Raw genomic sequence first — 23,265 nt, forward strand, 5'->3', positions numbered from 1 at the left:
TATTTTACTGATCACACGATCAAAACAATAAACGATAACGTGACGTCTACGGTTTAACACAAACCGAAATGAACAAGAAACCACAAACACAAAGTGCAAGACAGACAGTTAAATATGGCTCCCAATCAGAGACACCCAGCTGACACTCGTTGCCTCTGACTGGGAGTCACTCAGACCAACATAGAAAAATAAACATAGACTTACACACCCTGGCTCAACATAACATAGTCCCCAGAGCCAGGGCGTGACACTGTGGGGATAGCTGTGGCCTTGTGTGTTTCTTTTTGTTGTCAAATATGGTCAATCAGGAAACTGAACGCAATTTCTGAGTTATTAAAATGTCCCCATCCTCTTAATATGCTGTGTCCATATAACACTGTATCCTCTTTATATGCGGTGTCCTTTAAATAATTAGTATTCCTGTGTATTGATATGATCATCATATTGTATTGATATGCTTCTTAAATACAGACTCAGAACCTTCAAACCTTCATAGCATATTTGTTTTAGGTTCAACATAATATTCCTTTGATGTTTACACAATATACATTTTACCTTGTCTTTGAGGTCCTCAGAACAGTTCAAGAACATTTAGAAAATGTTATATTTAAGTTTTACCAAATATTATAAAGAAAACAGATAGGAATACATCCCCATGATGCTTCACTCCAGATGTAATGTCAATTCACATTTGAAGAATGTATTGTAGGTTCCATCCCCACTTGTGCAGATTGTCAACATATGAAGTGTAAAAAGTTTGTATGATTAAATGCTGTTCAAATGTCCTGTGAATGAAATAAAAATGCCATATACCTCTATATCACCTATAATACATTCTTCAAATGTGAATTGACATTACATCTGGAGTGAAGCATCATGGGGATGTATTCCTATCAGTTTTTATTTTAATAATATTTGGTAAAACTTAAATATAACATTTTCAAAATGTTCTTGAACTGTTCTGAGGACCTCAAAGACAAGGTAAAATGTATATTGTGTAAACATCAAAGGAATATTATGTTGAACCTAAAACAAATATGCTATGAACGTCATAAAAACGGACATTTAATTCTTACAACATTAAGGAAATGTGCTGTGCTACCTAACTTAAGCATTGTATGAATTTCATCACAACTGAGCATATTTTGTGTTTTGGGAACCTATCTCTTGTAATGTACCCACACTGTTCACATAACCTAATTAAATGTCCTGGGAACCTTTAAAGTCCGCAGAAAGGCTGTTATGTCAACATTCTTGTAACATCAAATTAATGTTTTGTGCACCCTGACACAAACTTTTTCTGAATGTCAGCACAACTAAACAGTTTTAGTGTTTTGGGAACTAGTCTCTTGTCATATCCCCACAATGTTCCCACTACCTAAATAAATGTTTTAGGAACTTTTGAAGAACATAAAACATTTGTTCTGGGAATGTTCTTGCAACATCAGGCAAATGTTTTTTGCAACCTCATAGAAACATTGAATTAATCAGCACAAATAGACAGTTTTTGTGTTTTGAGAACATATTTATTGTCATGTCCACAGAATGTTGCCACAACCTAATGAAACATTCTGGGAACCTTTAAAGAACAGATTAAATGTGTTCTGGGAACGTTCTTGTAACATCAGATGAATATTTTTCCACCCTAAAAGAAACATTGTAAATCATTCCCTCAACTGGACAGACTTTGTGTTTTGGGAGCATAACTTTTGTGATGTCCCCACATTGTTCCCACCAGACTGTTCACACAACCTAACAAAACATTCGGATAACCTTTAAAGAACTGACTAAATGTGTTCTGGGAACGTTCTTGTAACATCAGGTGAATATTTTTGCACCCTAAAAGAAACATTGTAGAATCAGCCGCACAATTGGAACATTTTCATGTTTTGAGAACATATCTTTTGTGATGTCCCCACAATATTCTCACCAGACTGTTCCCACAACCTAATGAAACATTCTGGGAACCTTTAAAGAATTATTGAATCACAATTATTAAATGTGATTAAATGTGTTCTAGGAACGTTCTTGAAACATCAGGCAAATGTTTTATACAAACATTCTACAATCATCACCACAACTGGACAATTTTTGTGCTATGAGAACATGTGCCGCGACCTAATAAATGTTCTGGGAACCTTCTGGGATGCTTCCTCATCAGTGCATTATATTTAGCAATCCGATAATATGTAGCTATGTATCCAAATATGCAACATAGTTCAACATATCACTTTAGAATGTTCAGTTGGCTAGGTTCTAATTAGCGACTTTTCTGTTGAGTTTGTTGTGAAGCTAAGACCTCAACAACATAGTTGATATTTCCTCAACAGAAAATGATGAAGGATAATAACCTGGTTCGCCACCTTGATGCATGTGAGACGATGGGCAACGCTACGGCCATCTGCTCCGACAAGACTGGCACTCTGACCACCAACCGCATGACGGCCGTGGCGTGCTACGTGGGAGACGTCCACTACAAGGAGATACCAGACCCCGGAGCGCTGACTGCCAAGTCACTGGACATACTGGTCAATGCCATCTCCCTCAACAGCGCCTACACCACCAAGATTCTGGTATGATATTACACACTGGTCCTACACCACCAATAATCTGGTATGATATTACACACTGGTCCTACACCACCAAGAATATGGTATGATATTACACACTGGTCCTACACCACCAAGAATCTGGTATGACATTACACACTGGTCCTACACCACCAAGAATCTGGTATGATATTACACACTGGTCCTACACCACCAAGAGTCTGGTATGATATTACACACTGGTCCTACACCACCAAGAATCTGGTATGATATTACACACTGGTCCTACACTACCAATATTCTGGTAAGAACCTTAACATACTACGTCTATACACTACCCAGATACTGGTTAGATACTAAGATACTACACTACCAATATACTGATAAGATACTACACTACCAATATACTGATAAGACACTACACAACCAATATACTGATAAGATACTACATTACCAATACACTGATAAGATACTACACTACCAATATACTGATAAGATACTACACTAACAATACACTGCTAAGACACTACACTACCAATACACTGATAAGATACTACACTACCAATACACTGATAAGATACTACACTACCAATACACTGATAAGATACTACACTACCAATATACTGATAAGACACTACACTACCAATATACTGATAAGACACTACACTACCAATATACTGATAACACACTACACTACCAATATACTGATAAGATACTACACTAACAATATACTGATAAGATACTACACTACCAATATACTGATAAGACACTACACTACCAATACACTGATAAGACACTACACTACCAATATACTGATAAGATACTACACTAACAATACACTGATAAGATACTACACTACCAATACACTGATAAGATACTACACTACCAATATACTGATAAGACACTACACTACCAATATACTGATAAGATACTACACTACCAATATACTGATAAGACACTACACTACCAATATACTGATAAGACACTACACTACCAATATACTGATAAGACACTACACTACCAATTCACTGATAAGATACTACACTAACAATACACTGATAAGATACTACACTACCAATACACTGATAAGATACTACACTACCAATATACTGATAAGACACTACACTACCAATAAACTGATAAGACACTACACTACCAATATACTGATAAGATACTACACTACCAATATACTGATAAGACACTACACTACCAATATACTGATAAGACACTACACTACCAATATACTGACAAGACACTACACTACCAATATACTGATAAGATACTACACTAACAATATACTGATAAGATACTACACTACCAATATACTGATAAGACACTACACTACCAATACACTGATAAGACACTACACTACCAATATACTGATAAGATACTACACTAACAATACACTGATAAGATACTACACTACCAATACACTGATAAGATACTACACTACCAATATACTGATAAGACACTACACTACCAATATACTGATAAGATACTACACTACCAATATACTGATAAGACACTACACTACCAATATACTGATAAGACACTACACTACCAATATACTGATAAGACACTACACTACCAATACACTGATAAGATACTACACTAACAATACACTGATAAGATACTACACTACCAATACACTGATAAGATACTACACTACCAATATACTGATAAGACACTACACTACCAATAAACTGATAAGACACTACACTACCAATATACTGATAAGATACTACACTACCAATATACTGATAAGACACTACACTACCAATATACTGATAAGACACTACACTACCAATATACTGATAAGACACTACACTACCAATACACTGATAAGATACTACACTAACAATACACTGATAAGATACTACACTACCAATACACTGATAAGATACTACACTACCAATATACTGATAAGACACTACACTACCAATAAACTGATAAGACACTACACTACCAATATACTGATAAGATACTACACTACCAATATACTGATAAGACACTACACTACCAATATACTGATAAGACACTACACTACCAATATACTGATAAGACACTACACTACCAATACACTGATAAGATACTACACTAACAATATACTGATAAGATACTACACTACCAATATACTGATAAGACACTACACTACCAATACACTGATAAGATACTACACTAACAATATACTGATAAGACACTACACTACCAATATACTGATAAGACACTACACTACCAATATACTGATAAGACACTACACTACCAATATACTGATAAGACACTACACTACCAATATACTGATAACACACTACACTACCAATATACTGATAAGATACTACACTAACAATATACTGATAAGATACTACACTACCAATATACTGATAAGACACTACACTACCAATACACTGATAAGACACTACACTACCAATATACTGATAAGATACTACACTAACAATACACTAAGATACTACACTACCAATACACTGATAAGATACTACACTACCAATATACTGATAAGACACTACACTACCAATATACTGATAAGACACTACACTACCAATATACTGATAAGACACTACACTACCAATATACTGATAAGACACTACACTACCAATATACTGATAACACACTACACTACCAATATACTGATAAGATACTACACTAACAATATACTGATAAGATACTACACTACCAATATACTGATAAGACACTACACTACCAATACACTGATAAGACACTACACTACCAATATACTGATAAGATACTACACTAACAATACACTGATAAGATACTACACTACCAATACACTGATAAGATACTACACTACCAATATACTGATATGACACTACACTACCAATATACTGATAAGATACTACACTACCAATATACTGATAAGACACTACACTACCAATATACTGATAAGACACTACACTACCAATATACTGATAAGACACTACACTACCAATACACTGATAAGATACTACACTAACAATACACTGATAAGATACTACACTACCAATACACTGATAAGATACTACACTACCAATATACTGATAAGACACTACACTACCAATAAACTGATAAGACACTACACTACCAATATACTGATAAGATACTACACTACCAATATACTGATAAGACACTACACTACCAATATACTGATAAGACACTACACTACCAATATACTGATAAGACACTACACTACCAATACACTGATAAGATACTACACTAACAATACACTGATAAGATACTACACTACCAATACACTGATAAGATACTACACTACCAATATACTGATAAGACACTACACTACCAATAAACTGATAAGACACTACACTACCAATATACTGATAAGATACTACACTACCAATATACTGATAAGACACTACACTACCAATATACTGATAAGACACTACACTACCAATATACTGATAAGACACTACACTACCAATACACTGATAAGATACTACACTAACAATATACTGATAAGATACTACACTACCAATATACTGATAAGACACTACACTACCAATACACTGATAAGATACTACACTAACAATATACTGATAAGATACTACACTACCAATATACTGATAAGACACTACACTACCAATATACTGAATAGACACTACACTACCAATATACTGATAAGACACTACACTACCAATATACTGATAACACACTACACTACCAATATACTGATAAGATACTACACTAACAATATACTGATAAGATACTACACTACCAATATACTGATAAGACACTACACTACCAATACACTGATAAGACACTACACTACCAATATACTGATAAGATACTACACTAACAATAAACTGATAAGATACTACACTACCAATACACTGATAAGATACTACACTACCAATATACTGATAAGACACTACACTACCAATATACTGATAAGATACTACACTACCAATATACTGATAAGACACTACACTACCAATATACTGATAAGACACTACACTACCAATATACTGATAAGACACTACACTACCAATACACTGATAAGATACTACACTAACAATACACTGATAAGATACTACACTACCAATACACTGATAAGATACTACACTACCAATATACTGATAAGACACTACACTACCAATAAACTCATAAGACACTACACTACCAATATACTGATAAGATACTACACTACCAATATACTGATAAGACACTACACTACCAATATACTGATAAGACACTACACTACCAATATACTGATAAGACACTACACTACCAATACACTGATAAGATACTACACTAACAATACACTGATAAGATACTACACTACCAATACACTGATAAGATACTACACTACCAATATACTGATAAGACACTACACTACCAATAAACTGATAAGACACTACACTACCAATATACTGATAAGATACTACACTACCAATATACTGATAAGACACTACACTACCAATATACTGATAAGACACTACACTACCAATATACTGATAAGACACTACACTACCAATACACTGATAAGATACTACACTAACAATATACTGATAAGATACTACACTACCAATATACTGATAAGACACTACACTACCAATACACTGATAAGATACTACACTAACAATATACTGATAAGATACTACACTACCAATATACTGATAAGACACTACACTACCAATATACTGATAAGATACTACACTACCAATACACTGATAAGACACTACACTACCAATACACTGATAAGATACTACACTAACAATACACTGATAAGATACTACACTACCAATATACTGATGAGTTTTGAGGGCACTATGGTATTGAACTCTGAGTTGTAGTCAATGAATAGCATTCCCACATAAGTTTTCCTTTTGTCCAGGTGGGAAAGGGCAGTGTGGAGCGCAATAGAGATTGCATCATCTGTGGATCTGTTGGGGCGGTATGCAAATTGGAGTGGGTCTAGGGTTTCTGGGATAATGGTGTTGATGTGAGCCATGACCAGCCTTTTAAAGCACGTCATGGCTACAGATGTGAGTGCTACGGGTCAGTAATCATTTAGGCAGGTTACCTTAGTGTTCTTGGGCACAGGGATTATGGTGGTCTGCTTGAAACATGTTGGTATTACAGACTCAGACAGGGACAGGTTGAAAATGTCAGTGAAGACACTTGTCAGTTGGTCAGCGCATGCTCGGAGTACACGTCCTGGTAATCCGTCTGGCCCTGCGGCCTTGTGAATGTTGACCTGTTAAAAGTCTTACTCACAACGGCTATGGAGAGCGTGATCACACAGTTGTCCAGAACAGCTGATGCTCCCATGCATGTTTCAGTGTTGCTTTCCTCGAAGCGAGCATAGAAGTAATTTAGCTCGTCTGGTTAAACATTTAACATGCTGGTAGAAATTAGGTAAAACAGATTTAAGTTTCCCTGCATCAAAGTACCCGGCCACTAGGAGCGCTGCCTCTGGATGAGCGTTTTCCTGTTTGCTTATGGCCTTATACAGCTCATTGAGTGTGGTCTTAGTGCCAGTATCGCTTTGTGGTGGTAAATAGACAGCTACGAAGAATATAGATGAAAACTCTCTTGGTAGATAGTGTGGTCTACAGCTTATCATGAGATACTCTACCTCAGGCGAGCAAAACCTTGAGACTTCCTTAGATATCGTGCACCATAATGTTGAGTCAGAGGATCTCGTCAGTAACTTTTCTGCCCATTTTTTGCATTCCAGTTCAACACCTACCTGCTCTGTCACAGTCTACAATCGAAAACCATTGAAGACTACATGCGTATATGTCATGCAATTTGTATTTGAGCTATGACTGGCCGTTCATTCAAGCACCACCACACTCCCTCGAGTCTCAACTTCTCAAGCACTCGAGCGGTACATGAGTTGATGCGGGAGCTGTCCAGAGTGAAAATAAGTACCATCTACTCGCTGAGCATATTTCTTTTAGGGAAAGTAATTTACAACAGTAAACCTTCAATAGTGAACATACTAGCAATATGCTGGCTACTGTTGATAGTCTGCAAAAAGAAAGCCACAAAAAGAGACCTAGCATTAGTGTCGGCTGGCTTGCTGTAGACATGTCCATATCTCTTTTGGAAGGTTTGTCTAAAAAGGGGCAGAGTCCTATTTTCAAATCTTCTCAATGACATGCTTTAGAAACAAAAAAATGAATGCAATTAAAACAATGTCATTCTCAAGGAATATAGTAATGACTTGCATTGCTAACTTATATTATACAGCTTTTTAATACATATCATGATAATCAAATGTAGCCTATTAATAGCTGAATATATAGAGAGAAAAGCATGCCAACCTATAGGTCCTGCATGACCCCAATGCATTTAAGACCTACACCATGTCAGGGCCAGTAGAAATTCTGTTCGATTTTTGGCCAACTGGCCCAATCGGGCTAGTGAGAAAAAAAAGTTAACGTTGAACCCTGGCGTGTTTCATATGTTGACACGGAGTGGTGGCGCACAGGCTATTTACTGTGCTTTGATTGACGAACGGCAAGCTGGACTAGTTAGTAAAAGGTCTCGAACTGACTGAATAAATAAAGCCGATCTCATACATCCTCGCCATTCATAAATCATCCAAGGTAGTGATGTTGTCATCGGGACTTGCCAGACAGTGACGTTAATGGAATTCTTCAGGATTTTGGAAATGAAGCCGTTTATCTCCTTTCCTACGGTCAGATAACAGAATGGATACCATTTGTATGTCTCTGCGTCCAGAATGAAGGAAGTTAGAGGTAGTTTCACGAGCCATTGCTAACTAGCGTTAGGGCAATTACTGGAAGTCTATAGTATCTACTAGCATGCTAGCAGTTACCTTAGACTTAAAGTCATTGCGCTAATGCTAGTTAGCAACTTTATTTAAACTGGACGCAGAGACATAAGAATAAAATCACATCGGTACGAGAGCCGTTCATTTGGCTCCCTCATTTGCATACGGGTAGGCCTTTTGGCGATTATCTGCAAATAAATGATAAAACCATTAGATGATGATGGTGAACCGTGGACCTATACCATGGACCTATACCATGGACCTATACCATGGACCTCAGTGCAGGAACAATAGGTAGTGGAGAGATACTGTAGCTTCACTCTGGTCCAAAATATGAGAAAATAAAACATTGAATTGTTTTTAAAAGGGAATGATATGTATACTATATTTTCAAAGATATTGATATAGGTTTCCTTATTTAATCAAAGTGTTATACCCTGGCCCTATAGCCTGTCCCTATACCCTGGCCCTATACCCTGGCCCTATACCCTGTCCCTATACCCTGGACCTATACCCTGTCCCTATACCCTGGCCCTATACCCTGTCCCTATACCCTGGCCCTATACCCTGGCCCTATACCCTGGCCCTATAGCCTGTCCCTATACCCTGGCCCTATACCCTGGCCCTATACCCTGGCCCTATACCCTGGCCCTATACCCTGGCCCCATAGGGTGGACCTATACCCTGGCCCTATACCCTGGCCCTAAATCCTGGACCTATACCCTGGCCCTATACCCTGCCCCTATACCCTGGCCCTATACCCTGTCCCTATACCCTGGCCCTATACCCTGGCCCTATAGCGTGGACCTATACCCTGGCCCTATACCCTGGCCCCATAGGGTGGACCTATACCCTGGCCCTATACCCTGGCCCTAAATCCTGGACCTATACCGTGGACCTATACCCTGGCCCTATACCGTGGCCCTATAGCGTGGCCCTATACCCTGGCCCTATAGCGTGGACCTATACCCTGGCCCTATACCCTGTCCCCATAGGGTGGACCTATACCCTGGCCCTATACCCTGGCCCTATACCCTGGCCCTATACCCTGTCCCTATACCCTGGCCCTATACCCTGGCCCTATACCCTGGCCCTATACCCTGGCCCTATACCCTGGCCCTATACCCTGGCCCTATACCCTGGCCCTATACCCTGTCCCTATACCCTGGCCCTATACCCTGGCCCTATAGCGTGGACCTATACCCTGGCCCTATACCCTGGCCCCATAGGGTGGACCTATACCCTGGCCCTATACCCTGGCCCTAAATCCTGGACCTATACCGTGGACCTATACCCTGGCCCTATACCGTGGCCCTATACCCTGGCCCTATACCCTGGCCCTATACCCTGGCCCTATAGCGTGGCCCTATACCCTGGCCCTATAGCGTGGACCTATACCCTGGCCCTATACCCTGGCCCCATAGGGTGGACCTATACCCTGGCCCTATACCCTGGCCCTATACCCTGGCCCTATACCCTGTCCCTATACCCTGGCCCTATACCCTGTCCCTATACCCTGGCCCTATACCCTGGCCCTATAGCGTGGCCCTATACCCTGGCCCCATAGCATGGACCTAAACCCTGGCCCTATACCCTGGCCCCATAGGGTGGACCTATACCCTGGCCCTATACCCTGGCCCTAAATCCTGGACCTATACCGTGGACCTATACCCTGGCCCTATACCGTGGCCCTATACCCTGGCCCTATACCTTGGCCCTATACCCTGGCCCTATAGCGTGGCCCTATACCCTGGCCCTATAGCGTGGACCTATACCCTGGCCCTATACCCTGGCCCCATAGGGTGGACCTATACCCTGGCCCTATACCCTGGCCCTATACCCTGTCCCTATACCCTGGCCCTATACCCTGTCCCTATACCCTGGCCCTATACCCTGGCCCTATAGCGTGGCCCTATACCCTGGCCCCATAGCATGGACCTAAACCCTGGCCCCATAGCGTGGACCTATACCCTGGCCCCATAGCGTGGACCTATACCGTGGACCTATAGCGTGGACCTATACCCTGGCCCTATACCCTGGCCCTATACCCTGGCCCTATACCCTGGCGCTATACTCTGGCCCTATACCCTGGCCCTATACCCTGTCCCTATACCCTGGCCCTATACCCTGGCCCTATACCCTGGCGCTATACCCTGGCCCTATACCCTGGCCCTATACCCTGGCCCTATACCCTGGCCCTATACCCTGGCCCTATACCCTGTCCCTATACCCTGGCCCTATACCCTGGCCCTATAGCGTGGCCCTATACCCTGGCCCCATAGCGTGGACCTAAACCCTGGCCCCATAGCATGGACCTATACCCTGGCCCCATAGCGTGGACCTATACCGTGGACCTATAGCGTGGACCTATACCCTGGCCCTATACCCTGGCCCTATACCCTGGCGCTATACCCTGGCCCTAAATCCTGGCCCTATACCCTGGCTCTATAAATCTATAAATGGTTTTATTCTGAGATTCATTGGCTCTTGATTACTTGTTAGTTAAAGTGGTATACTTTAATTACGTCGGTAAAAAGTTTATAATAGCAATAAGGCACCTTAGGGGTTTGTGGTATATATACCACGGCTAAGGGCTCCGCGTTGCGTCGTGCTTAAGAACTGGCCATATACCACACCCCCTCGGGCCTTATTGCTATTAAAAACCATTTACCAACGTAATTAGAGCAGTAAAAATAAATGTTTTGTCATACCCCGTTGTATACGGGCTGTCAGCCAATCAGCATTCAGGGTTGGAACCACCCAGTTTATAAAAGGTGTTATATTTGAGATGTTTTACACCTTTTTTTCCTTCATTTTACTTCAGAGATAGTATCTTGTGCCAGACTGTTATGAACTAGCATGGTCAGCACATTCAACATTTAGTTCTGGGTTGTTGTTGTTGTTGTTGTTGATGATGCTCCAGCCACTAATCAGTGAAGGAATGAGCTCAGATGAGGGAAGTAATGAAATGCTAGTTGGTTTAATTAGTGAAGAAGATTAATAATGTTAATCTCCTTATTAATGAAAGGGATTTGCATCATCCAGGAAACCAGCCCGTAGCCCAACAGTGGTCTGGTCTGGAGAGCCAGTTCTCAGCCCGAGGGGTTTACAGTAGTCTGGTCTGGAGAGCCAGTTCTCAGCCCGAGGGGTTTACAGTAGTCTGGTCTGGAGAGCCAGTTCTCAGCCCGAGGGGTTTATAGTAGTCTGGTCTGGAGAGCCAGTTCTCAGCCCGAGGGGTTTACAGTAGTCTGGTCTGGAGAGCCAGTTCTCAGCCCGAGGGGTTTACAGTAGTCTGGTCTGGAGAGCCAGTTCTCAGCCCGAGGCGTTTATAGTAGTCTGGTCTGGAGAGCCAGTTCTCAGCCCGAGGGGTTTACAGTAGTCTGGTCTGGAGAGCCAGTTCTCAGCCCGAGGGGTTTATAGTAGTCTGGTCTGGAGAGCCAGTTCTCAGCCCGAGGCGTTTATAGTAGTCTGGTCTGGAGAGCCAGTTCTCAGCCCGAGGGGTTTACAGTAGTCTGGTCTGGAGAGCCAGTTCTCAGCCCGAGGCGTTTATAGTAGTCTGGTCTGGAGAGCCAGTTCTCATCCCGAGGGGTTTACTACAAAGCAGGTTCAATGAGTTAGCCAGCTAACTTTGATAAATAACCATAAATAACTATTGATTCTCTGGTTTGTTAAGAAAGCTAAACTTAGATATGTGTTTTTTGTGGTTGTTGATTCAATTAGACAATGCCCATTTCAAGCTTATCTTCCTGAAAAAATAAGTTATTTCTCTAATATTTAAGGAAAGTTAGCTGGCTAACTCATTGATCCTGCTTTGTAGTGTACCTGGTAACCGGGTGCAGTTAATAGAACCTGTCCATAGAGAACGAACCCAGATACAACTGAATCCCAGGACAGGGTAGAGGATGTATTATATTCCTAGAGGATGTATTATATTCCTAGAAGATGTATTATATTCCTAGAGGATGTATTATATTCCTAGAGGATGTATTATATTCCTAGAGGATGTATTATATTCCTAGAGGATGTATTATATTCCTAGAGGATGTATTATATACCTAGAGGATGTATTATATTCCTAGAGGATGTATTATATACCTAGAGGATGTATTATATTCCTAGAGGATGTATTATATTCCTAGAGGATGTATTATATTCCTAGAGGATGTATTATATTCCTAGAGGATGTATCATATTCCTAGAGGATGTATTATATTCCTAGAGGATGTATTATATACCTAGAGGATGTATTATATTCCTAGAGGATGTATTATATTCCTAGAGGATGTATTATATTCCTAGAGGATGTATTATATACCTAGAGGATGTATTATATTCCTAGAGGATGTATTATATACCTAGAGGATGTATTATATTCTTAGAGGATGTATTATATTCCTAGAGGATGTATTATATACCTAGAGGATGTATTATATTCCTAGAGGATGTATTATATACCTAGAGGATGTATTATATTCCTAGAGGATGTATTATATTTCTAGAGGATGTATTATATTCCTAGAGGATGTATTATATTTCTAGAGGATGTATTATATTCCTAGAGGATGTATTATATTCCTAGAGGATGTATTATATTTCTAGAGGATGTATTATATTCCTAGAGGATGTATTATATTCCTAGAGGATGTATTATATTCCTAGAGGATGTATTATATTCCTAGAGGATGTATGTGGCGGAAATCTATAGACTAAAAAACGGTCTATTTCACAGTTTTCTTTTCTCTGTATCTTCAGATATGTACAAGCATCTCTGTAGCTGCATATATATTTTTCCTTTGGTTGGTACCTCGGTGATGTGGGATATTCCCATAGTTATACATTACGTTTTAGTCATTTACCAGACGCTCTTATCCAGAGCGACTTACAGTTAAGTGAGTGCATACATTTTTCATACTGCCCCCCGTGGGAATCGAACCCACAACCCTGGCGTTGCTAACGCCACGCTCTACCAACTGAGCTGCAGCTGAATGCGAATTCTAAAATCTGTTTCCTATTTTTCTGCCTGCTGCCTTTTCATCTGTCTGCACCCTATTCCCTATGGTCTGAAGTAGTGCACTATAAAGGGCATCGGGTGCTATTTGGGAGTCAGCCTACGTTTCCTGTGGTCAGCACCAATCAGACAGCAGATCAGAAGTATACTCAGTAGTCTCCTTGAGGTGTCCTCCTCCTCCTCCTCCACGAGGGGAGCCCAGCCACTAGAAAGCGGCGCTACACTAACGCCAGCTCAGAACTCCTCACTGCAGCTAGCTGCATCGCGGAGGCTTCAGAACTTCAAAAGCTAGCACAATGTACATTTTAGGACACACTCAGCCTTCGCAAACGCACGGTATGAATTTAGGAAATCCTCAGCTTCATTCAGTCTCAGAACTCCGCTCTGCAGACCCTCTGAGGCCTCATCCTGTCCTGTCTGGCCCTCTGAGGCCTCATCCTGTCCTGTCTGGCTCTCTGAGGCCTCATCCTGTCCTGTCTGGCTCTCTGAAGCCTCATCCTGTCCTGTCTGGCCCTCTGAGGCCTCATCCTGTCCTGTCTGGCTCTCTGAGGCCTCATCCTGTCCTGTCTGGCTCTCTGAGGCCTCATCCTGTCCTGTCTGGCTCTCTGAGGCCTCATCCTGTCCTGTCTGGCCCTCTGAGCTGAGAGAGAAGGATATCATCTTACATAATGGCCCTAGTCTCTCTAGACTGCCAGAGAAGGTTTTGATAACCACCCAGAGAAAAGCTTTGATAACTGTATTACTTCAGATTCCTCTTAAACTGGCGTCAGTCAGCAGGGACGTAACTATTGTGCTGTACCCACACCAAATGACTCCTTTCCCTAGAAGCCTTTGGTTCCCACTGCTGCCCGGAAACCAAGATGACTGTTTTTCTGTTCTGTTAGAACTCCATCCCCCAGAAGTCTCTGATTTCCCCAGCCTGCATAGCACCAGTAGGACTGTCTTTATAACAGGATATTATGTAATCACGGTTGTGTTCTGAGTCATCACATGATAGAGTCTCTCTCTCTCTCTCTCTCTCTCTCTCTCTCTCTCTCTCTCTCCTTAAAACATTGCCTGGAAAATGATGTTTGAAAAACTGTTTGGGTGATCGATATGTAGAGTAAGTGTGTTATTAATGTCCTCATCCCAAATTCCTTCCACAAACTGAGGAAATTAAGTATAGTATCATAAATTACTTTTACATGTCCAGTATACTGTTGTGTAAGAATGGGGTGTTACCCTGTTCCCTATATAGTGAAATAAATAGGGAATAGAGTGCTATTTGGGATGTAGTCGTAGTTTACTAGGCTCCTGTTGTGGCCCCGTGTAGCTCAGTTGGTAGAGCATGGCACTTGCAACGCAAGGGTTGTGGGTTCGTTTCCCAAGGGGGGCCAGTATGAAAGAAAAAAACAAAAACAAAGAAAATGTAGAAAACATATTCTCCTTTCTGAGCTCGGTATCAGCCTTCTGAAATAACCTGAGGTTCACTGTAGGGTCAGAGATTATGATTATCATCAGTATCAGCCTTCTGAAATAACCAGAGGTTCACTGTAGGGTCAGAGATTATTATTATCATCAGTATCAGCCTTCTGAAATAACCTGAGGTTCACTGTAGGGTCAGAGATTATGATTATCATCAGTATCAACCTTCTGAAATAACCTGAGGTTTACTGTAGGGTCAGAGATGATGATTGATATCCTGATATACTGTTATTGTGTTAGTTTGTATTCTGAGCTCTGTTCCACCTCTGAGCCTGGCCTCGGGTTGCCACCTGCTCTGACCTCAGGGGTCAATGGCTATACAGCATGGAGTGGCTGGACCAGCAAACTCAAACACAGTAATAATGTAGTCTTCTAACCAGGCTGAATCACTGATGACTACATGGATAGGCAGGACTGAGTCAGAGATGTTCCGACAGCACATACCAGACAGGACTGAGTCAGAGATGTTCCGACAGCACATACCAGACAGGACTGAGTCAGAGGTGTTCCGACAGCACATACCAGACAGGACTGAGTCAGAGGTGTGACAACAGCACATACCAGACAGGACTGAGTCAGAGGTGTTCCGACAGCACATACCAGACAGGACTGAGTCAGAGATGTTCCGACAGCACATACCAGACAGGACTGAGTCAGAGATGTTCCGACAGCACATACCAGACAGGACTGAGTCAGAGGTGTTCCGACAGCACATACCAGACAGGACTGAGTCAGAGATGTTCCGACAGCACATACCAGACAGGACTGAGTCAGAGGTGTTCCGACAGCACATACCAGACAGGACTGAGTCAGAGGTGTTCTGACAGCACATACCAGACAGGACTGAGTCAGAGGTGTGATGACAGCACATACCAGACAGGACTGAGTCAGAGGTGTGACGACAGCACATACCAGACAGGACTGAGTCAGAGGTGTTCCGACAGCACAAACCAGACAGGACTGAGTCAGAGGTGTTCCGACAGCACATACCAGACAGGACTGAGTCAGATGTGTTCCGACAGCACATACCAGACAGGACTGAGTCAGAGGTGTTCCGACAGCACATACCAGACAGGACTGAGTCAGAGGTGTGACGACAGCACATACCAGACAGGACTGAGTCAGAGGTGTTCCGACAGCACATACCAGACAGGACTGAGTCAGAGGTGTTCCGACAGCACATACCAGACAGGACTGAGTCAGAGGTGTGACGACAGCACATACCAGACAGGACTGAGTCAGAGGTGTGACGACAGCACATACCAGACAGGACTGAGTCAGAGGTGTGACGACAGCACATACCAGACAGGACTGAGTCAGAGGTGTTCCGACAGCACATACCAGACAGGACTGAGTCAGAGGTAGAGCAGTGGGGAATCAGACTGAGAGAGAGCACACTAACTGATCCCCTGAAGAGGGATGTGTCATTGGTCCATTTCTTGTTAGTAGTGGGAAGAGAGGTTGGTGCTTTGCTGCCTGGCCATTACGACATGGTCTAGACCCCAGGCTAATTGTGTTGTTGCCTGGCCATTACCACGTGGTCTAGATCCCAGGCTAATTGTGTTGTTGCCTGGCCATTACCACGTGGGCTAGACCCCAGGCTAATTGTGTTGTTGCCTGGCCATTATCACGTGGGCTAGACCCCAGGCTAATTGTGTTGGGGATGGTGCTTAGGAGGGAACATCAGATATTGTCAACCACATATGTTACGTGCTCTATCATAATCAGCCATAAGTCACTCTAGCTCATTAGCATAAAACATATATCATTTAGTCAAAAATATTGGCATGGCCGGTTGTTGGATTAAAACAGAACTCACTAGAACACGTTTTCTAACCAACCAATTCATTGAAATGTCAAAAATCATAGTTTAAAGAGGAACTGACACAGATTTAGCACCATAAAACCTTATTAAAATATGTTCCTATTGTCAATAATGTTGATGTGGATGCGGTGGTGAAGTCAAGCGCAGGACACAGAGGATAAGTCAAGACGACTTTACTGACGAACTCTATAATACACAAAATAAACGGCCTCCAAACACAAGAGGCGAACAAATATGCGGAGTGCGTAATCAACACGATAAGCCAAGATACCGAACCAATACATCAAAGACAAGCGGACAATAACATACAAAGGCAAACATAAAACAGGGGAACTTATAGGTGACATAATCAATACAGAATACGAAACAGGTGTACCAACTAGACATGACAAAACAAACATCGAAAACATCAGCGGTAGTAGCTAGTACTCCGGGGACGACGAACGCCAAAGCCTGCCCGAGCAAGGAGGAGGAGCAGCCTTGGCGGCATCCGTGACACCCATACACCCTCGGTAGAATATGACGCATTTCTTTCCATTTTGTGACAATCGCTTGGACTGTGTCCGAGGTGTGACTAGAGTAGATAAACATGATACTTTTCCTGTTTTCATACATTCATAGAATCAGGTATTTCAGAACATTCTGTAGTGATATGAATGGTAAAATTCTGTTGTAATATGAATGGTAAAATTCTGTTGTAATATGAATGGTAAAATTCTGTTGTAATATGAATGGTAAAATTCTGTAGTAATATGAATGGTATAATTCTGTTGTAATATGAATGGTAAAATTCTGTAGTAATATGAATGGTAAAATTCTGTAGTAATATGAATGGTATAATTCTGTTGTAATATGAATGGTAAAATTCTGTAGTAATATGAATGGTAAAATTCTGTTGTAATATGAATGGTAAAATTCTGTAGTAATATGAATGGTAAAATTCTGTTGTAATATGATGATATTTTTTTATAACCCAACCCTGATCTGTACTTCTCCACAACTTTGTCCCTGACCTGTTTGGAGAGCTCCTTGGTCTTCATGGTGCCGCTTGCTTGGTGGTGCCCCTTGCTTAGTGGTGTTGCAGGCTCTGGGGCCTTTCAGAACAGGTGTATATATACTGAGATCATGTGACAGATCATGTGACACTTAAATTGCACACAGGTGGACTTTATTTAGCTAATTATGTGACTTCTGAAGGTAATTGGTTGCACCAGATCTTATTTAGGGGCTTCATAGCAAACGGGGTGAATACATATGCACGCACCACTTTTCCATTATTAATTTTTTTGAATTATTTGAAACAGGTAATTTTTTTTCATTTCACTTCACCAATTTGGACTATTTTGTGTATGTCCATTACATGAAATCCAAATAAAAACCATTTAAATTACAGGTTGTAATACAACCAAATAGGAAGAGCGCCAAGGGGGATGAATACTTTTGCAAGGCACTGTACTGTAAGTCATAGGTATTCTTTCCAAATCTGCATCAATTGAGCATTTCAGGCACACCAACATTTCCAAAAACAAACATTAAAAAGTTTCACCAAATATTGTATATTTCAAATTGAGTACTTCAAAAACACCAGAAAACACATTGTAGAATGAGTAGATCACTACATCAACAAATTAATAGCATCATAATTCATAACCACAAGTGAAAGGAAATTAAATTCAATACCCATTTAACAAACATGTCCCTTTACATTTCCTAAAGCCTAAGTAATTCACTTCAAATTGATATAATATCACATTTTGTTACTTTGTGTTGTATTTTTCAAGCATTCGGACGGGAGATTAGTTTTACAAATTGTGTGAATCAATAGATCCTGCTCGCTATGTTAGGCTAATGGCTCTAATTATTATTTTAAATGTAAAATTATGTCTCACCATTATTTCTCACCTTTATTTTCTCATGAGTGTTCATGTTGATCAATATTTCGGCTATTCTGGCCAATTGTAAATTATTAAATAAATGTCTGATCAACACATACAATTCTGAACATATTGGCATTTATAATGCTAATACAGAGGCACCAATAAATTGTCCAGCTCACTTATTGTACGCTGTTTTCATGTCGAAGCTTCTACGGTGACTCAGGCTTTGTTCATTATTGTGAAGAAGTGTATCAGTGAACTGTGGTCTGTAATTAGTTACAAAACAATAGAAATGCAATTGTGTATTGCTGCTGTTTGTCTGATATCCAACAGTCCATGATCAGCTCTGTTGACCATGAACCCATTGTTTGCAGAGATAATGGGGTGAGGCATACTATTTAAGGCTCGGAATGACATGTGGTCCATTGTTTACCTTGTCATCAATGACATGTGGCCCATTGTTTACCTTGTTACCTGGCAACAACCAGAAGGGCGTTTTCAAAGAGCTGTCAGTCAAGGCGACTCATGACTATAAACTCCCCGCCCACTCAGCCTGTTCCTTCAGGCTTCCTGATAGAGATGAGAGAGAAGATGCCATTTCTTCAATTTGGAGCATTTTAATAGAATACAAATAGATAATGGGTTATGTTATGTTTTGGTCATTCAAATGATATTTTTTACTTGGAAATAGGATGACTGTGAGGGACCTTTAAATGAGTTGTAGTCTGTGTGCAATATAGATATATTACTAAGATGGTATCCTGTCGGTCGTTATAGTAACAATGAGTGTTTTACATTTATATTAACCGCATAATCTGATCTGCATCGTTTTACATCTTGTTACCACATTAGGAAGTAACTCAGAACAACTACTGAGGATCAGTAATACCATTATGCATCAGAGTCTGGCGATAGCAACAGAGTCTAGTCAACAAACTGTAAAGCATGAAACACACAGAGAATCTCACTGCCGACAGACTGCCGATAGGTACTCATCTTGCTAGAACAGACGCGGTACCCTGCTGCGTGCCGACCCGCTAGCGACGAAAATACTGATTCTACTTGTAGAATCCCAACGCTTGTCAGCGGCCAACAACTTTACTTGGAGCCAATCAGAGAGCACGAACACTCACGTGGGAGGGCCAACGAAATAAAAGTGAAAAAAAAAAAGAGGTCATTTTCTCTGTACAGCCACGGATGAGCCAGTTACACTTCATATGCAATGTAGGAACGTTTAACAATCCTACCTGTGTGTCTGAGCTATGACGGCTACTACTGACTTTACTGACCTCCTTTAATAATATAATATAATATGCCATTTAGCAGACGCTTTTATCCAAAGCGACTTACAGTCATGTGCGCATACATTTTTACGTATGGGTGGTCCCGGGGATCGAACCCACTACCCTGGCGTTACAAGCACCAATGCTCTACCAATTGAGCTACAGAGTTGCTTACTATGACTGTGATATGTGGTTGTCTGACCTAGCTACCTTAAGATGAATGCACTAACTGTAAGTCGCTCCGGATAAGAGTGTCTGCTAAATGACCCTCTTGTTAAATGTCAACACCATACAGTAACGTGGTAACAGTTATCATTAAACGTACAGTAAACACTGTAAAGATCCAGTGTGTCGACCGGCTTCGTAACCCATCTACATCCAGTACAGAACGACAAACGACAGATTACAATTCTTCACAATATTTTCACACATACAACCTGCGATATACAGTACATCTCAAGGTAATCTGCTATCCACCAGAGGCCATTCCAACTCTACAGTGCTTTTTTTATTTATTATTTTTTCTCCCTCTCTCTCTCTCTCTCTCTCTCTCCCTCTCTCTCTCTCTCTCCCTCTCTCTGACTTAAAGAAGAGTAAGGTTAAATCCTTAACATCTTGTTGAATTTATCTGAACTAACATCTATCTGAATTTCTGTCGGTGTCCATTTTGACAGTGCTGAACGAAGGCCTACTTCGTCGCAGCTTATTTTCTTGTGCTTACAGCTAAGTGTTAATGATATAAGAACAAACGTTATGAATGTAATAATTTTACATTTACATTTACATCATTTAGCAGACGCTCTTATCCAGAGCGACTTACAAATTGGTGCATTCACCTTATAGCCAGTGGGACAACCACTTTACAATATGTATTATGTATTTATTAATTTTTTTGGGGGGGTGGGGTAAGGGGGGGGTAGAATGATAACTTTATCCTATCCCAGGTGTTCCTTAAAGAGGTGGGGTTTCAAGTGTCTCCGGAAGGTGGTGAGTGACTCCGCTGTCCTGGCGTCGTGAGGGAGCTTGTTCCACCATTGGGGTGCCAGAGCAATAATGTTTGTGATGTGGTTCAAAAGTAAAAACGTATGTCGCCATTCGTTATAATTGATGGAGAATGCGGTTCTTATCAAGTTACACAAATCCACAAGGCGTCAGTAGAAACAATATTTATTTAAGCAAGTCAGCCTTATCAGCTATGGTTTGTAAATGAGGCTGAGTGAACTGACGAGGCTCCGCTGATAGCCAGGTGTAGCGGTGGTAAGGATTCACTCCATGGTGCTGAAAGGAAAGCTCCGCTGTCGGGACAGCTTTATGTAGGCCCTAACAGTTTGTGGGCACCATTTGTCACCGTTACTGTGCATTTAATGTGTTGTTTAGTGTTGTGTAGTGGATTCGCTGGCATGCATCTAAAAACAAATTGGTTGAGTTTGCCCCCCAAGTTTTACATGCTAAAATTGCCACTGCAGCTCAAAATAAAATGTGATTTCCGGTGGCATGGTAGCATGGTGTAATAAGGTGTGGCATGATAGCATGGTGTAGCATGGTAGCATGGTGTAGCATGGTGTAGCATGGTAGCATGGTGTAGCATGGTGTAGCATGGTGTAACAAGGTGTAGCATGGTGTAACAAGGTGTGGCATGGTAGCATGGTGTAGCATGGTGTAGCATGGTGCAACAAGGTGTGGCATGGTAGCATGGTGTAGCATGGTAGCATGGTGTAATAAGGTGTAGCATGGTGTAGCATGGTGTAGCATGGTGTAGCATGGTGTAACAAGGTGTGGCATGGTAGCATGGTGTAGCATGGTGTAGCATGGTGTAACAAGGTGTAGCATGGTGCAACAAGGTGTGGCATGGTAGCATGGTGTAGCATGGTGTAGCATGGTGTAGCATGGTGTAACAAGGTGTAGCATGGTGCAACAAGGTGTGGCATGGTAGCATGGTGTAGCATGGTGTAGCATGGTGTAACAAGGTGTAGCATGGTGCAACAAGGTGTGGCATGGTAGCATGGTGTAGCATGGTAGCATGGTGTAGCATGGTGTAGCATGGTGTAACAAGGTGTAGCATGGTGTAACAAGGTGTGGCATGGTAGCATGGTGTAGCATGGTGTAGCATGGTGTAACAAGGTGTAGCATGGTGCAACAAGGTGTGGCATGGTAGCATGGTGTAGCATGGTGTAGCATGGTGTAACAAGGTGTAGCATGGTGCAACAAGGTGTGGCATGGTAGCATGGTGTAGCATGGTGTAGCATGGTGTAACAAGGTGTAGCATGGTGCAACAAGGTGTGGCATGGTAGCATGGTGTAGCATGGTAGCATGGTGTAGCATGGTGTAGCATGGTAGCATGGTGTAGCATGGTGTAACAAGGTGTGGCATGGTAGCATGGTGTAGCATGGTGTAGCATGGTGTAACAAGGTGTAGCATGGTGCAACAAGGTGTGGCATGGTAGCATGGTGTAGCATGGTGTAGCATGGTGTAGCATGGTGTAAC

The 23,265-nt window shown here is 41.3% G+C and overlaps 1 protein-coding gene and 1 non-coding gene across 7 annotated transcripts in view; one reads left to right on the plus strand and one right to left on the minus strand.

Moving 5' to 3' along the window:
* The window catches only part of LOC121574694 (plasma membrane calcium-transporting ATPase 2-like), a 184,747-nt gene that overhangs the window by 108,109 nt on the left and 53,373 nt on the right, over nt 1-23,265 (plus strand). For all 6 annotated transcript variants that reach the window (XM_045212324.1, XM_041887232.2, XM_045212320.1 and 3 more), the window contains one exon: nt 2,331-2,573. In XM_045212324.1, the coding sequence (XP_045068259.1) occupies nt 2,331-2,573 (243 nt within the window). The remainder of the gene's footprint in view (nt 1-2,330; nt 2,574-23,265) is intronic.
* trnaa-agc lies at nt 14,237-14,303 on the minus strand. The gene has a single exon. It is a non-coding gene; the product is annotated as a tRNA-Ala (tRNA).

The sequence above is a fragment of the Coregonus clupeaformis genome, unplaced genomic scaffold (genome assembly GCF_020615455.1).
Source record: "Coregonus clupeaformis isolate EN_2021a unplaced genomic scaffold, ASM2061545v1 scaf0006, whole genome shotgun sequence".
Classification (NCBI taxonomy): domain Eukaryota; kingdom Metazoa; phylum Chordata; class Actinopteri; order Salmoniformes; family Salmonidae; genus Coregonus; species Coregonus clupeaformis.